Source organism: Cydia pomonella, chromosome 27 (assembly GCF_033807575.1).
Source record: "Cydia pomonella isolate Wapato2018A chromosome 27, ilCydPomo1, whole genome shotgun sequence".
Lineage (NCBI taxonomy): Eukaryota > Metazoa > Arthropoda > Insecta > Lepidoptera > Tortricidae > Cydia > Cydia pomonella.
In genome coordinates, this window is record NC_084729.1 from 7,010,611 (window position 1) to 7,029,761 (window position 19,151).

Sequence of the window (19,151 nt, forward strand, 5' to 3'; positions counted from 1 at the left end):
TATTTGACACATTGCCTACTTTTTTGGATACATTCTGCCATTTTTATTGGAGAAGTCACATTTTATAAAATATTTGAGCCAGTTTAAAAGAAATATGGACCTGAAAGCATGGAAGTTCAAACAAAGAACTGGTGGATATCGCAAGAAAGTACGGAGAGTTTATCAGAATATGCAGAAATTAAAAAAGACAACTGTGTGTGAGAATTCTGTAATTGAAATAATTAATAACACATAAGTTAAAAACTCATTACGTGAGAGTGATTTAGCTTTCATTTATAATACTCTATTAATTTAATTTATTATTTAAGGGATTCATTGGAAACAAAAAAATAATGCGCCAAGTTCGAGTTCTACAAACACAAGCGAGGGTCCCGTAGATTTTGTTTTCCCAATTATTTTCCAGTTTGGCTGTGGAGTTGAATCTTCTATTTTACATAATTTTTTACTTTTTTTTTCGGCCAGTGTAACACTCCATGTTTTTCCCACTTAGATGGGCAGATGCACAGTTCTTGTTTATCTTGTTGTTCATTATAAGTTTGAATTATTTTGCAAGGCATTCTGAAAACATGATAAAACATAGTAAGTGTTAAACAATTGAAAGAGCGAAAAATATAGAAGCAGCTATAAACGATCATCGTATTTTAGGGTTTTCAACGAGTTCTACGGATCTCTAAACATATAACTATTAGTGTGGTTCGATACCTGCAGTAAGTACGAAATAAAAGTGATTGTAAAGACTTGAACAGCATTAGTGGTACAGGTATTACTTGGATCTTTAGAAGAGTGAAACTTAACGCTTTGACGCGCAGAGTGGAGGTATTACGGTTGAAGTTGCAAGTTAAAGCTGCTTCTCATAGACGCCATGTTTACAAGACAATTATTTATCATTACTTGAGAAATTTATAGGTTTTTATCACAAATATCACAATTTGTAGTAAAATATAACTAAATATAGTACCAGCAACTTACTAAATACAAATGTAGTCAAGTATTTAACACGTTCGCTGCGATATAAGGCTTAAATGCCCTATGCATGTACTCCCACTCCGTGCGGAGGCGAAAAACGGTGAACTTCCCGTGGTGCGGGGGGGTGTATAATGAGAATTTCTATATGTACAAAAGAGACAAGTATAGGTTTGAGTTTAGGACTTTAAGGGCTACTAAATAAAGCATTAAAACTGTGGTAAGGTTTTTCGGCCTGATAACGCACTGATTAATATTTTTTTCGATTCCTTGCGGGTAATAGGCCGTAAGGCCCGACATAGATCACAAGGTCTCTCCACCCCTTCCCGCACTGTTGTAGGTGATAGAATAGTTTACTTCCGATTAGTGTTGTGACATCATTAGCGGGAATAGACGTAAATACGATAGTGCACTATTCAAGTGTTTGTTTACGTTTTTGTGATAGTTCATGGTGTTTTATCATTTATTATGCCTCGGTCAAATAAACGGTGCAGAAGAATGCTGGAATTATCGTTTCAGCAAAATGAAAACAGTGAAAGTGAAAATTCTGATGCGGACAAATCGAGATGGAGAAAAGTGTTTATCAAAAATAATATAAAAAATAATGACTCGCAGCAAAATCGATCCGAAATAAACATCGTCAATCCTGGGCCAAGTAAGGAACCGGAAACTGTCCCAGAGCTACAGCGGAACTACGTGAGTAGAGGAACAGCGAGCACAATTACAATTACCGCTCCTAAAAAACGCAAGTATAATGTGCCAGAGCCTGACACCAGCCGACTTTCTCCTATTCATTTGAAACCGTTATTTCAAACCGATCTAGAAAATACCCCTAGAGCCCGGAAAGTACAACTGTTGAACGAAGGTGACAAAGAGTCGATTTACGTGAGCCCTAGTACTGGTAAAACCTTACAAGTTTTAAAAAATGCTGAAACGTTACCAAGAAACAACCCACAAACTCAATCCATTTTCCGTTCGCCGGCAGTCTATGACACTAAAAACGCGTCGACGTTGACAAGCAGGTGTAGTTCCGTAAGCGATATATCGTGTGCAAAATCTCTTCCGTGCCCGTTAATTAATTTTTCACATATAATGTGAAAAATAATACTGGCTGTCTATTTTTTTTGATTCTTTAATAAATGATATAAAAAGGATATGTCGATAACTTATTTCCCATCACTAATACTTCCTAAAATAAACCTATTATTCAGTGCGTCATCGGGTTACAAGGCCTTACATGTATTTTTGTATATATCTCTCAAGTAAATAGTAGGAACCCGGGGCGAAGCAAGTACTGTAACCACCAACTCGTCGACTATCGATATTGATAGGGATGTGTCCACATTTTTCCATTTTTGTATAATTATAGTCATTTATATGAGTCGATACCTTACTAGGTCAATGAGCCCCATATCGCCGCGGCGTAAACATTGAGTATCAGGCCAATCGGCCATTTAACGCACCATATAAAAAAACGTCAGTTTTAGTTCCGCAGCGAACGTGTTAACTTCAATATCGTGTAGGTATGTGATATAATATTATTTATATATTAATATTTTTATATATTTTACGATATTCTGAGGTAATTATTGAGGCGTGTTAAAAATACTCCAATAATATCAACTTTATGCACGATAAATTGATCTGCGTTTTTAGCCAGTTGCATATAGTACAAAACGTAGCTCAAAAACACTTTACCTTCACTTCACTTCACTATTTGTTATTCACTGTCACAGGAACAACTCAGATGTATTTAATAAATGAGAGACAAGGTGAATTGAATGATCAGTTGATCGTCGATCCTTTTATAATTCGTTCTGTTAAACTGTCATTCATTCAATAAGCGCCACAAGAGATTTAGTGTGGTGTTAATTATTAGTTGCAGCTCCTGTAGCGCTGTTATGCCACTATTATGAAGTTCTAATTGAACGGTAGGTTGCAAAAACTTGTGCCCCTTTGGCTGTAAAGCGCCTGCATAAGGTCTGCAGTGCACGCTCTGGCGCTTGAGCTTGGCACCTTTCGGAATAATCGGATTAGCTCCAAAGCCCTTAAGCAACTAGTTGTGCTAGTTGGGATTATTTGTATTTGTATTCACAGGGCAAGTTAAATAAAAGCTTATAAAAACACCCGTCCCGTTACCCTCAAGTTTGAAAATTATTTGAATTTGAAATCAGAAACCTGCCGCTTGACACCTCGTATGAACTTACATGTCAAATTTATTTCTCGGGTCGTAGGGCTCAATCGAGTATTTCTTCTTCAGTTCGTTGAGCATGTCGCACAGATACTGAATTTGCTGGCTGTCTTGTTCTATGGAGTACTGGAAGTGCGTCAGATGCATTCGTGTTATGTTGCTCGGCCTGGGTGCGTAATATCGTAAAGCAAAGAGAATTAAGAAGACCAAGAGTGCTCACTCCATACAACGGTTTTGTTTATTTTCGTTGTCTACATCTAGCGTCAAGTAGTGGAACTCTCAGTATTACTACTCGACAATAGATGTCGCGGCAAACAAAAAGTCTAATGCTCAACGATTTTCCGCTAATATTATAACTAGAGTAACCGGAACTCAATTTTCAACTCCTACGCTTACTCTGGTTATAACAGTCGTTGAGCATTAGACTTTTTCTTTGCCTTTTCTTTGTTGTGAGCAGTACTGAACAACCCAGCACTTTTAAACTTTTTTGTATTTTTTTATTGTTGTTTTTTTATTAGCATTCCAATCACTGCTACCACACACAATTTCACGATTGTAGGATTCCAGGAACCAATGTTTTCAGGTTTGGAGGTAATTTTAGGTACCCCCGTTTTTTAGGATGTGCAGGGTGAAAGTTACAGATTTCTGACGACCAGATCTGTTTGCATACAGACTTGAGAGTAGTCTATCTTGTCTATGACACGGATTTCATATGGCTCGGACAGTGAAAATTAAGGTATCTATAAAATCTAAAGTATAATTGGTAGCCCAATAAAACTTGGTATTTATGATAAGTCTATTGACTAGACAGTACCCTAAAAATTTCAGCTCTTTAGCATTATCCAAACCGAAACTACAAGGGTTCGAAAATACGACGAAACGTGCCAAGAAAAGATATACACTGCCTTTTGCCCTTTGTCTCGTATTGGCGGGGGTATGGCCGTGCCCTCAGATGCAAATATCAAATAATATTTATTTATTTATCTACCTACTTCACTCACAAATAAGGCACGCATTAAGCTTGTAACCACATTTTACATCAAAATTATAGTCTGTCAAGCAAAGTATGTCAGTAGCAATGTACAGCAAAGTGAAGTAGGGCAACACTGAAAAAGCAGTATTGCGTTGGTATTGCGGTAAGAAAAGCAGCAATGTACATCGAACCAAAACATGTAATTATCATAACACAAATTTTACAAATATTTACGATCAACGAGCGTGATTGTATATTGTAGGGACCTTGACTTTGCCAAAGTTCATGCGCAAGCTTATTTAATATATTGGTATTTAATGGTGACACCAGAAATTTCTTTTTTTTTCATCTCAAGTGTGTTGAAGAACGTCGTATGAAACACGTGTGCAATTGTGCATTGGTCATTTAAACACATCGGCTTTCAACACGCGCGTCGCGCGCACAATATCGCTTCGAGTGCAACCGCGTTTCGACTGAATGCAAGAGGAGGGGGCGCCACCAGCTATACCTGATGGCAGCGAAGTTTTTTGACTATTAGCTAAACCTATAGAACAATTGTTACTTTCCACCCTCTGTTACCACGCTCTCCCTTATGTAATGTATATTATTAATTATTATAACGTTCTATTACTTACCCACCTTTCTTCTTTGGCACTGAAATATTGATACGAATCATACATAAACTTTAAAACAAAATACTGGCTAAGTGCGTGTCGGTCGCGCTCCAACGGTTCAGTAATCACATTTCTGTTGACAAACTATAGTATATTATTACCATAAAATCGACTCATATTTGCCCTTTCTTTATTCTTTTTTAAAATTTTAAGCTCAACAGTTTTGGAGAAAAATATAGTAAAATCTCGATTATATTTTTGAATAAGTTCAATGTCAGACAATAATATGTATAATATATTTGAAATCCTTATAGTAAGCGATTTTATTTGATAACTGTCACACAAAGTAATTAATTTACCAGGTCGATAAAGTGAGATAGAGAAACAGCGTTTCGTTGTCGTAGCGCAAATGATCGGCATCTTGGCTAGGCACCCTGAGGCTTTCTTATTTAATGACCGAGGAGTGTTACTATTTTTCTGTTCGACGGAGCCGGAAAGCGGCAACTAAGTCTAGCGCAGCGGACTGAAAGTTGACGCTTTCCGGCCAGAGAACGGAAAAATCCAGTTATACATCATCTATTCGGAAATAAGCTTTTTCTTCCCTCCTCCTAACAGGGTGGATCATAGTGGCACTTTTCTGTTTTGGTGCACTATTTTTTGCATCCTTTTTTAGGTTAAATAATATTTTTAAACAATAATTTCCTTATAAATGATGTGAAAAGCAGTGTGAGTCACATGATAGCAAAATTATTTCCCTCACTACCCTCAGGATTCTATTTTAGAATCCCTCGCTCTACGGAGTATTATACAATGAGTCCTTCGCTTCGTTCAGGATTCAATGTAGGTACGCCCAAGCCGTAAATATATAATTTTGATCCCCTGTGACACAATCTACTATTATTTACCTACTCGTACTACTTCTTTCTTTGGGTCACAGATTTACATATGTGTATGTACCCAAATCAATCGGTCCAGCCCGCGTAGCCAACATGACAATCGTTAACGCTCCGTAGCGTAGCGTAGTCATCTCTCTCACTCTTCCATATTAGTGCGACAGTGACAGTTGAGTTTAGTTCCATACGGAGCGTTAACGATTGGCATGTTGGATACGCGGGTAGTTTTTTCGGAGCAAATCAGCTGTGATCGACACAGGCAGAGAGAGATATGATATGAGGGTTCCGTTTTTTCATTTGAGGTACGGAACCCTAATAAAGAACATTCTATTTCATGGTTCCTGTCTTGAAATATTAATATTATATGAATATTAAATAAATAAATAAATAAATAAATATTATAGGACATTATTACACAAATTGACTAAGTCCCACAGTAAGCTCAATAAGGCTTGTATTGAGGGCACTTAGACAACGATATATATAATATATAAATATTTATAAATACTTAAATACATAGAAAACACCCATGACTCAGGAACAAATATCCATGCTCATCACACGAATAAATGCCCTTACCAGGATTTGAACCCGGGACCTTCAGCTTTGTAGGCAGGGTCACTACCCACTAGGCCAAACCGGTCGTCAAACTTAACAACTTAAAACTTTATATTAAAACTTAACAAGTCTCAATGAAGACCTCGCAGCATGCTCTGTGCTATAACCGCGAAAATCGAAGTTCGTCAATTGCGGCCATTTTTTCTGTCACTCTAATTACATCTTGTATAAACTGTATAAACACCAATTGTATAAACTCTTTTGAGTCTGGGTTACCTACGAGACAGGCTGAGCCTAGTGTAGGAGCCAGAGCAAACTGACTAGCATATTCCCTAGCATAAAAAATACGCATGTCCTTCCTGTATGTTCTATTTTTGATTGTATTTTTTGTTTGCGTTTTTTCTGCATGCACTTTTTGTAATGGTAATTGTATAAAACAAAATGCTGTTAATAAATGCTGTTAAATGCTGTTAATTCGAAAAAAAAAAAAAAATCTTAGTGAGAGTAAAAGAAAAAGATCCCCGCAATTTGCGAATTTCGGTTTTCACGGTAGGCACCCTGTTCTCCATACAAACGTAGTTATGCTCTCATTTTTAAACGACTAGCTAGATTGTTCTGACACTTTGTACTTACAGTAGGATAAGGTATATCTACTCTTGTAATTAGTTTATGTAGCTTCAGATACCATAGTTAAAAAATACAATGAATACAATACAATACAATACAAATCCTCTTTATTGCACAACCTCTGAAAAAATGTACATGGAAACACAAATAATACATGAAGATAGAGGTAATAAACAGTCGGCCTTATCGCTACAGAGCGATCTCTTCCAGACAACCTTTAGGTAGTGGAGAAATGAAACTTAAATTAACTACATATACAAAAAAAAAACCTTTTACATACATACTACTTACATAATTTAAATTTTTTATTCAAACCTTTGCTCTATTTCGTATTTTTTTTTATAGACTGGAGCAATATAAACTAATTTACTGGACTAGATATGCCTCATGTCTTTGTATCTGCAAAGTTTCATTGCAATCCAACACGTAGTTTTAAAATGGGAACGAAACTTTTGTACGGAAAATGAAATTCGGCCGAGCTTACTGGGGACTCGTAATGTCTTCCTGTCGACGAATGAGCTATAAGGCATGATCTACCTGTCGACGAATGAGCTATAAGGCATGATCTACCTGTCGACGAATGAGCTAACTAAGGCCCTCAGCATACGGAGCGCAAGCGTAAGAGACGCGTAAGCGCATTGTAATACGCGCGTAGAACGAGAACGAACAACTTCAAACAAGTCCGCACACGAAGCGCCATCGCAGCGTAGCGTATGAGATTTCTGACGTCATTACGACAGACGTAGCTTAATGGCTCCTCTACACGATGGACCATCATAGTGGCCCACTAAGCTGGGCCAGCGTGTAGAGAGGGTAGTGGTGTCGGATGGCTTATGGCACGCGGGATGGCGATGGGATGGCCGCGGTGTCGGTTTTTCGTCCGCACATCAAAGGCAGTGGACCAGCGATGCCTGTCCGCATCTACACGTGGCCCATCCCTCAGTGCGTGCTCGAACGCGGTCGAGTGAGGACGTGCGTGCTGTGTATTATTTTGATTAAAAATGACGAGTATGTGGCCGCATCACGAAAGAATAAAGTTTTTAGAGTTATATCGGGGAGAAAGCGTAACATTGGAACCCCAAACATAAAGACCAAAACTATAGAAATAAGGTAGCAGGATATTTAAAAAAACAAGTTTTTATAACAAATAGTGCACGAATTAATTAGAGGATTAGGAAAATTACTTATACATTACGCAGACATCTGTATATACAGTACTTACATTCACAATTTAAATAAATAAATAAACCAATAATAAAAGAAATTAATATTAGATACCAACATATCTAAATATACATACATAAATTATACCTACATATCTAAATATACATAAATAATATATACCTACACAGCGGCACATTAAGGAAGAGACAAGTAATGATTTTTAGTAGGGTTTCAAAGCTTTGAAGAGTTTATTGCGCAAATTTAAATTGACTTAGGTGACAACCTGTGTGGCCTAGTGGGTAGTGACCCTGCCTATGAAGCCGACGGTCCCGGGTTCAAATCCTGGTAAGGACATTTATTCGTGTGATGAGCATGGATATTCGTTCCGGAGACATGGATGTCTTCTATGTATTTAAGTATTTATACATATGTATACACCGTGTTTTTATTGAATTTCGTTAACTTCGGGGTATCGGTAAGTACGTTTAAGGAAACTAAATGGCATAGTTAGTTTAAAAAAAAAAAAATTTTTTTTGTTTTTTTTTACAATTTTTATTTTTGTAAAAAATAACTAAATGTTGCATATAGCGTTGTTGTAACACGGGCATTACATTTAACTCAACCAAACAATTGAAAACTGTGACATATCAATGTCATTTCGAACGTCGATCGTCCGAGATAGTACTTACGTTTAGTAGCAAATGTATGAACTCGCACTAAACACTAATCAATAAGTAAACAGGCCCTAAGGCAAGTGTACATGCTCGTAAGGGCCTTATAAGATAAAAATTAATGATTGATTATCTCCGAAATGGAGTTAATTAGAATATCGGTGTCTTTGAGAAAGTTACTTAATTTAAGCTCAGGAATGCACCCTCGAAATTAACGCAAATCAAAAAAAAACACGGTGTATAATATGTATATCTTTGTCTAAGTACCCACAACACAAGCCTTATTGAGCTTTCTGTGGGACTTAGTCAATTTGTGTAATACTGTCCCATAATAAGTAGTTTATTTATTGCGATGGATAGATAACATCCACCATAATCTTCTACGTCATTTCTTTTTAATTACTTTATTATTGTGCAGATTAAGAAAAGGTTGGTACGTGGCGTATAAATAAATTGCTGCAGCGGCTAATGCTCCCACGTCCATCTTGGAAAACGAATAGATCGCAACTGAATGTCGCCATCGTGTAGTGGCGTGCCAGCCATCGCATGGCCATCTCGCTGGGCCAGCGCTGGGCCATCGTGAAGAGGAGCCATAATACACGCGTAAAAAACAAAACTACTGACATAATCATAAAATAAAAAATCTTCATCTGACGACGACTGACGCCAGCGACTACATGGTTTCATTTAATGAGATTTGACTTATAAAATGATTACGCTTAGGCGACGCTTGGTGCCCAGAACTCTACGCGTCTCGTACTCGTAATTTTTTTTATGATACGCTAAGCGACACTTACGCTTACGCCTAAGTTATATTCAGGATATTGTAGTATAAGCTACGTACCCTTTGTATTGCAGTACTCATAGAGTTCCAACATGTTTTGATACTTTGTCATTATGACGTGAGTAATGTAGCCGACCTGTAAAAAATAAGATCTACAAAAACATGGACTTAAAATAACAGGGAGAAGTAATAAAAAATCATAGTCGACGCCCGTAGGGTATTGTTTCCGCAATAATATGTTTTTATTAGTTCTGTACCCCTAGTGTAAATTTATTCGATTGTGAAACGTGACGTACGCGTTTGTGTTAAGAAGAAGGGATTTAGAAACAGCTCGCCAAGCGCGACGTTTTGGAAACTCAAAATACCATACAAAATGAGACTTAACGCAAACGCGTACGTCATGTCAGACTATCGAATAAATGTACACTGGCTCTGATGTTAAAATAGCAGCGGCCATCAATAATTGAGACAACACGAAGACTTTTCTCGTACTTTGGCATTCATTTTTTTTTCTTTTATTATGCTGAATTATATTCCTTAATAAGAGTGTAAAAATTTTTATACACTTTATTTTTGCTACAGAACATCTGAGTTTTCCTGTTTTTTTTTTTTGCTGGCTTGTCATTTTGACCTCCACCTACAGCTCTGACGCCTGGATCCAGTAATGAGGCTATTAGTATTAGTCACAGAATAAATAATAGTACTACCTATGGAAGGCAGAGGATAGTACTACCTATGGAAGGTAGAGGCAAGGAACAGAATCTCATTAGGCAGAACTGTTGCAAAAGTGTCCAGCTGTCAGCTATAAATAATAGTTCCAGATCTCTCCAGAGTAGCGCTAGAGTAGCTAAGAACCTAGGCGTTATTGACGGAGTGAAGTGCGCTGTCTATGATTAGATTTTTTTCTCAAGTATCCTAGGTATTGTAGCGACACCTATTTATGGTTTTTTGTCGGACCTTTTTTGATATATGGAGATTGTTCCTCTACCTTCCATAGAACTACCGTACAGAAATGACACTTCGAAAATCGAAGTTTGACAGCGATTCAGGGACGAATCATGTTGTCCCTTTCTAATGTATGGCACTATCCCCTTCGGCTAGCGTGAACTATTGTAACGTTGGCTACGCGGCCTGAGACGAGAGCACCAGAAAGGTCGATTGTAACCCCACTGGCATATTACATTTTTCGCAGTTATCTCCTATTTTATAAACGATCTTACCTCAAACGCCAAATGATTTGAATATATGTCTCGTAAATGGTAGTATTTGCGAATACTTTGACGACTGAAAAACAACACGATGTTAATTCATATATATTATGTAGATACATTTAATATTAGCTATTTAAGTTAGTTCCTTTATTTCTCTTACTTCTTAGACAGGTTTTTTACAATATGGATATAAAAGTAAAATATAAAAACACATTAAAAAAAAACAAAACACATATAAACACATTGTAAAAAACCTAACCTAGGGTGCCGCCAGCAGCGGGGCAGGGCCCAAGCTGCCGGTGGTCAGGGCTGCAGAGAGAGGAACCGCCGGACTACCCGCGCCGTGTCCAAGATCACCGCCTTCTGCATCTGACCCTTGATCCAACCACCTAACGAGAGTCTCTCAAGGTGCTGGTCGAGACTCTTCGCTATAAGACTAAGTTAGTTTATTTTTATTACATTAGCCTAATAAATAATTATTTATTGTTAAAAAAGAATAACATTAGCTTCTCGCGACCTCTTCTGGGTAAAATTGGCAATATACATATAAATAGTACTTCCATACACTGCGGATGTGGCATAATAAATTCCACTCCCCTCTTATCCCCATAAATGATAAAAACTATCCAAATCACCTCCATCCCAAATTCCATCTAAATGGGTTCAGCGTTATACTTATAGTGTTGTGTTCCTGCCGGTGAGTACCTAAGGTTGTCAGAGCTCAACGAGGGCTCCGTACTCTAGTTGAGGTCTTGAACCTTCTCCCTAGCCTATGGACGCCTGCAACTCCAGAGTTACATGCGCGTTGCCGACCCTAACAAATAACAATATCTACTTTTAGTGTTGTGTTCCACCGGTGAGAAAGGTTGCCAGAGCTCAACGAGGGCACCCATCGGCAGGAACGCAACACTATGAGTAGGGTCTAGTGTAGTGGTCCGCGCCGCAGCCCAAAACACCGGCGGCGGCGCGCTGCCATTTATACTCCGCCGGCGTGAAGATCTAGAGAAATAAACACTTATTGATTTGGATCAAAATATGCGTATCGAAATATTATTTGGAAGTTCGCAATAATAAGCTGCGAGATACTGCGTTGCTCGGCTTGAGAGAGGTGCGCCGTCAATAGATTTTCGTACAACATCGATGGCCTAGGCCAACAAAGTGACCTTGAACGGGCTTCACGCGCCGCACGGGACATTGAAATTTTCATATTTAGCTTGAAATTTTGAGATCAGCGTGACTTTTATGATGACCAGTCTAGTGTTATTTGTTAAGGCCGGCAACGCGCATGTAATACCTCTGGAGTTGCAGGCGTCCAGGCTAGGGAGACTGCTTACCATCAGGCGGACCGATTGCTTGTTTGCCACGGACGTAGTATAAAAAGAAACCTTTTCCTATCTTTTTGTCTCAGTGTCTTCGTCTCGCATAATAGGTATTTGGTAATTTTCGAAATTGGTTTTTATAGAATATTTTTATAAAAATATATCTTACCCACGCCGCCAGATGTAAGAGAGGCAGAAACATAAATTATACAGGAGATCATATACATTCTGCTCCTTGCCAAACATTTTTGGATCCATTTTGGGGAATATGGCAAAATTCTCCGCATAGTTAGTCGTCCTGACCATATCGTCCAGTATTGAGAGGTCGAAATGTTCGTAGCCTGAAATGGCATATTTGGGCTATTTTTTGTTTGTTTATTGGATGGAGTTTCCTATTCTGTTCAACATAAGAGCAATTTCAGTAAATCAATTAACATAAAGATTATAAAAAAGCGGCCAAGTGCGAGTCGGACTCGCGCATGAAGGGTTCCGTACCATTTAAGACGTATTAAAAAAAATCTACTTGCTAGATCTTGTTCAACATTTTACCACTTTGGACACACATTTTACCACTTTGGAAGTGTCTCTCGCGCAAACTATTCAGTTTAGAAAAAAATGATATTAGGAACCTATATATAATTTTTGAAGACCTATCCATAGAAACCCCACACGTATGGGTTTGATGAAAAAAGATTTTTTGAGTTTCAGTTCTAAGTATGGGGAACCCCCAAAATTTATTGTTTATTTTCTATTTTTGTGTGAACATCTTAATGCGGTTCATAGAATACATCCACTTACTAAGTTTGAACAGTATAGCTCTTATAGTTTCGGAAAAAAGTGGCTGTGACATAATCGGACAGACAGACGGATATGACGAATCTATAAGGGTTCCATTTTTTGCCATTTGGCTACGGAACCCTAAAAATGTGGGTTCTGTATTTATTCCGACCAGAATATGGACATCAAACCTACTAATTTTTATCAAAATTTGCATGACACAAATATAAAAATCAATAAAATATGGCCGATTTATATATGTATGTACTTATTTGAATTAATTTGTATGTATGTATGTCACTGTATCTATGGCACATAAACAGGTTAATATAAAACAGACAAGACAAAACAAAAACAACTGTTATGTACAAAGGCGAACTTATATCTAAAAGGGATCTCTTCCAGCTAACCTTTGAGAAAATGCGAAAGGATCAAACACTAACGGGTGAAAGACAAATCAATATTAAGAGTAGCAATATGAGAATTTTGGATACACATAAAAGTAGGACGAGAGCAATTAATAATAATAAAATAAAATAAAAAGTAGAAAACCCGTAGTATATGAATACGCAAAATGTGATTTATGATTAATTATTTTTAAATAATTGTGAATTAAAATGTTATTTATTTCTATAATAGGCCTGGGCCTAATAAGGCCTAGTTTACCCTCTGGGTTGGAAGGTCAGACGGCAGTTGCTTTCGTAAAAACGAATGCCTACGCCAATTTATAGGACCAATTTATACGATGATGATCATCATTCCACGCAGACGAAGTCACGGGCAGGAGTTAGTAACAAGTAATAGTCATATATTTTATAATTTATAAAGCTGACTTATATGCTGTGCTTATAGGCTGTGTACTAATGCCAGGGTCCTATACGATGTTTATTGGTCTGACCATTATCCGTTACTTATTGAATGCGACTTAAATCTCATAGAAACAAAGACGAATCCTAGTAACAATATTGTAGTAAATATGTCCAAAATAATAAATAAATATTATATGACATTATTACAGAAATTGACTAGGTCCCATAGTAAGCTCAATAAGGCTTGTGTTGTGGGTACTTAGATAATGATATATATAATTATAAATACTTAAATACACAGGGAACACCCATGACTCAGAACAATCCCTGCTCATCATCACACAAATAAACGCCCTTTCCAGGATTTGAACCCAGAAGCCCAGAACCATCGGCTTCATAGGCAGGGCTACTATCCACTAGGCCAGACCGATCGCATATAGTGGAAATATTCGCTGTTCTCGAGTGTCTGGAGCTTAAGTTGCATAGTGATGACAGTGAATTTTTTATTTTTTATTTATTTCTAATCTCTATGGCATCGTTTGCAGATTTTTATTTATTTAAACTTAATTGCACGATATAATTAAGTACAAATGGCCGACTTAATGCCTACAGGCATTCTCTACCAGTCAACCATAGGGCAAAACAGAGATTCTCGAATGTTTCTGTTTAATACAAAATTAATTAAGTAAATATTGATGCAAATTGTTAGTGTCAGGCAAGGCGCAGAAACAGGTTAAATTTCTAAACCGTGATCATGTAGTTAGCGCAAAACCTTTTGATTTCGGTTTCGCTCGAAAAACTGTTATTTTTAAACCGGTTTTTATGAGAACAGTGCTTGTCAAATTAACCGGTTTAGAGCAATAAAAACCGGGTTATTCCTGACGGTGTCTATGTTTACGTGGCTAACCAACAGGGCGGCCAGCCGTTTTGTCGCTCGTCGAATAAACCGGTTTTTATAGGTTACAATAAAGTTCTTAACACGTTTGCGTTTTTATAAAAGTTCGGAGGAAAACCGAAATAAACCGGTATTTACCAGTATTTTATAAACCGGCCTTGGTGTCAGCGTAGTGATATTGGTGCCTGACAATACTCAGATCTAAATATTTAGGTTATAATGAACTTTTACTTAAATATGGGCGAACCATGAAAATGCAATACAAAATAAGCTATCAAACAAACAAAGTAATAACACTGAGTTATGTTTCTGATACTATGTGTGGATATCTATCTACGTACCTTTTTTGCCCTCTCGCATATCCGTTATACCAGGCTTCATAGGTCCAATAGGCCCTTTAGGCCCCATAATAGGGCCCGGAGACCCCATAGGCCCCATACCATGGCCCATAGGCTCCATTCCAGGGCCCATAGGCCCCATACTAGGTCCCATAGGCCCCATACTAGGTCCCATAGGCCCCATACTAGGTCCCATAGGTCCCATACCAGGCCCTGCTGGACCCATACCAGGGCCCATAGGGCCTAAACCAGGACCCATAGGCCCCATACCAGGTCCAGCAGGGCCCATAGGGCCTAAACCAGGACCCTTGGCATCATTGTCCTTCATGGAAAAGAAGGCTCCTGGCGAAAGTTTGTGATAGATCTCATCTTCAGAAGGTGTCTTCCCGTTCAACGACGAGCAAAGGATTACTGAAAAACACAATAACAATGCAAGAAATATAATAACAAAACTATTAAATTAAAAAAATCGCTATATGTCAAAAAAACACAGCTTATGCCAAAAAAATCCAGCTTAACCAAATAAAAAAAATAAAAATATATATATATATATATATATATACTTTTTGTATGTTTTATACATAATAAAGTACATGTTCTTGGAAAATTTATGGATTAATATGAATTGGTACATTTTTTTCGTAAAAACTAGTCTATTCAAAGTGTTCCTTGTCACTTTGATATCTGTCAATAAGGACGTCTAGACACCAGTGTTGACCGTAGTTTGCCAGTCCGAATCCTCCCACGACTCACACGATAAGGAATACAATTATGACATACATACCTATTATGAAGAAAAAAACAAGTGTTTGCTTCATTTTTCTTCCTTTCTAGTCAATAAGCATTTCCTCCCATTGGAAACGCTCAAAGCTTTATGATAAAAAAGTATCTGCTTAATTGGAAATCAATTAAAAAACTTAATCAAGTTTTTAACACACCTTAAATTCAAATACGAGTACATTCTGTTTTATAATTATTAATTGTGGCCGTAAAACTAAATTGATTAAGGTACAATGTGTTATAATATTTTTTTTCTATTGGAATTGAGATTGTAAGTAAATGTTTATTTACTAGCAAAGAAAATCGATTGAAATAGAGTTAGACCGAGCTAAGTAAGCAACGGTTTTGATAGCCCAGCCTGTACAAGTGTTAAGTAAAACTCATTTTTTTGATTGTTTCCAAAAATGTATATATATATATATATATATACATATAAACATAATAATATATTTGACGTTTAAAATAACACTTCCACTGTCTGGGCTGTCTAAATGGCTGGCAACTTATCTTTGATTCTAGAGAGGTAAAGTCTAAGAAAAAAAATGTGCTTCTTATTTTGACATCCAAAATAGATGGCGCTGTACTGCGTTGCTGTCACTGAATTGTCGCTACGTCAACTTATGTCAAGTTACCGTAAAATGTATGGAGCTATTCAGCGCCATCGCGTTTACCTGTCAAATCCAAAGCACGAAATTTTCTTAAACAACTAGGTGTATAAACGAGTACTTATAATCAGGAAACCAATAATTTTTTTTGTTATAAAGTGAAGTAGGGGAAGTGCGCCGTGCCGTCTAAGTGCGCCTACCTTGAATATATCGAAAAGTGCTTATATACTACTAATATTACTAGTATTCTACAACACTTAAGACTCTAAGTGTGTTGTAGAATACTAGTGATATTAGTAGTAGGTATATAAGCAGTTTTCGATATATTCAAGGTAGGCGCACTTAGACGGCATGGCGCACTTCCCCTACCACACCTTAACACATTTTGAAAAAAAAAAAAAAAAATGAAAAATATTTATTTTCCTTATAAAGTAAAGGTTTACAATTTGACATAAGTGGTTGGAGCTTCCTTTTAGGTGAATGAACCTGTATCAGGATGCCCCGCTCCTCCATAACATACAGTCTTTTTACTTAGTAGTAGGGAAATATTCCATAAGTACATGAAAGATTTATAGCTATATTTATTATATATATATATATATATATATATATGCTATTTGATTTATGTTCTAGCCTAATTAATATATGAATATATGAGTGAATATACGTAATAATGTATATATATACCTATATATATATATATATATATATATACATTCGTATATTTGTGTGTGTGTGTGTGAGTGGATTAATGTATGTGTTCAGCCTATATATTACGTATAGTTAATAATTCACGTGGTACAATAATGACTCCGTATCATCATAACTTAGTTGTTTCAGCCATTTTGTGAGTTCTATCTTACACTTATACAACAGTAATGGATGGATATGAATTAGCTTATTTATATTATTGTAGATGTATGCCGATTGCGCTTTATATTGCCTTTTGGCAAACATAGATTTATAGCTTGATAAGGGGGCAACACTGTTTTGACGTCGACGAGTTTCAATAGTAGAGTTAAAATCTAGGGTTTTATGTAGCCTGAGCGTTGTATTCAAAACATACAGTTTCCTGATTGTTAATTGGTCACTAATTTCGTATAGTTCTTTTGTAGGAAACCTGTATGGTTTTGAGTACATCACCTTAAGCAGGCAGCGTTGCCCTCTCTCAACCTCCAAAAATTTTGTTTTGGCAGCGCCACCCCAGACAGTAATACAGTAGCTCATGACAGGTTGTGCTAATGTTATATAAAGTTGATTCAGTAGTTCCTTAGTAGTAATATATCTAAAAATCTTGAAAATCCAATTAAGTTTTCTTATTCTATTGTTTACATTTTCGAGTTGCATGTGCCATGACAGGCGTTGATCAAGTAGTACACCTAGATATTTAGTAAATTTAACTTTTTCCAGTTCAATGCATACACAGGGGGAAGGATCATCTTGGTTACACATGTGTATTTTTAGTTTTAAATTAACATTAGGTTGCGAACTGTCATATTTACTAAAACATATATAATTAGTTTTGCTGGCATTAAGCGTAAGAAGGTTATTTCTAAGCCATACTGCCACTCTGCGGAGGCCTGATTCTGCACTTCTAAACACTGACTCCCAGGATTCTCCATCGAACACTATAGCTGTGTCATCAGCATAAGAGCCGATGTGCCCACGTTGTAGTTTGAGATTCGTCAAATCATTGATATAAATAAGAAACAACGTGGGCCCCAGAACGCTTCCCTGGGGGACACCATAAGTTATATCCGTTTCGTTGCTAATGAAGTCTCCTATTTTCACCCTTTGCGTACGCCCCTGCAAGTAGTCATTCAGCAATTTAAGAGGTAAACCCCTTATGCCAATTCGTTCCATTTTTTGCGTAAGAGTGGAAAGAGACACGGTATCAAACGCCTTTTTTAGGTCTAAAAATATAGCGAGACATTTCTTTCCCTTATCAATTTTATCGGTAACTAAAGATGTAAGGGATAGTATAGCATCTTCTGTGGATCTGGACTGCCGAAAACCAAATTGGTTTTCGGAGAGTATGCTAAATTTATTTAAATATGATATTAGACGGTTATTTATTAGTTTTTCTATAACTTTAGATATGGCAGTCAACACGGAGATGGGTCGATAATTGCTTACGTCATCTCTCTCTCCACTCTTATGCACTGGTGTCACAATCGATTGTTTAAGTGGGGCGGGGAATACTCCTCTTTCAAAACAGAGGTTTGCTAGGTGGCTAATTATAGGGGCGACAACAGTACAGGCGTGTTTCAGGAATTTAGTTGGTATGTTATCCCACCCAGGGGCGCTATCGGCTCTGAGACCCATGACAATACAGTGTATTTCCTGGGGGTCAGTGTTCAGGAAAACAAGTGAGGAAGTGGTACAGTCGGGCAGGTTTTTTTCTGCATGAACATTTAGGTATCGATTATTTGAAGTACTTAGGATTTCTTCGGCCAGTGTTTTGCCAATGCCAGCAAAATAATTATTTACATAGTTAACAGAGGATGTTGGAGATGATTTAGTGTTTAGTAGATCAGTATTTTTTGTTTTATCAGATTTGTAATTAGTTATCCTTTTTATTGTCTGCCAGAGCATTTTAGAGTTTTTAGATGATTTAGCCAGTTGTTCTTTTTCGTATTTGCGCCTGATTTTTTTTATTAGATCATTACAAAAATTGCGGTATCGTTTGTAGGTGATTTTGAGAACTTCATTATGAGGTTCCCGTCGCGATTTGAGTTGTAGTTTGTTACGGTTCCTGATGCAGCGCAACAAACCAGGGGTCATCCAGGGTTTTATTATTCGTTGACTTCTGGGTATAGGTCTAGTATTTTTACTTTCATCAAGAGATTGTCTAATCTTGTTTATAAGTTGAATTGTGACAAGATATGGGTCATTGGATAAGAGAAGAATGTCGATGTTTTTTTCCAGAAGCTTTTTTAGTGCACTGTCATAATTAATGGTTACTTTTTTACGAGGAGT

General features: G+C 37.1%; 1 protein-coding gene across 2 annotated transcripts in view; it reads right to left on the minus strand.

Annotated features, from left to right (window-relative positions):
- Positions 1-15,920, minus strand: part of LOC133532686 (uncharacterized) — a 31,954-nt gene extending 16,034 nt beyond the window's left edge. The window contains exons 1-7 of one of the 2 annotated variants that reach the window (XM_061871453.1): positions 15,572-15,674; positions 14,791-15,198; positions 12,138-12,309; positions 10,659-10,722; positions 9,499-9,574; positions 4,763-4,781; positions 3,171-3,320 (exon numbers count right to left, since the gene is read on the minus strand). In XM_061871453.1, coding sequence (XP_061727437.1) covers positions 3,171-3,320; positions 4,763-4,781; positions 9,499-9,574; positions 10,659-10,722; positions 12,138-12,309; positions 14,791-15,198; positions 15,572-15,605 — 923 coding nt within the window. In that variant the 5' untranslated portion in view covers positions 15,606-15,674. Of the gene's footprint in view, positions 1-3,170; positions 3,321-4,762; positions 4,782-9,498; positions 9,575-10,658; positions 10,723-12,137; positions 12,310-14,790; positions 15,199-15,571 lie in introns of both variants that reach the window. The other variant, XM_061871454.1, reaches the window with a different exon arrangement.
- Positions 15,921-19,151: the final 3,231 nt, after the last annotated feature.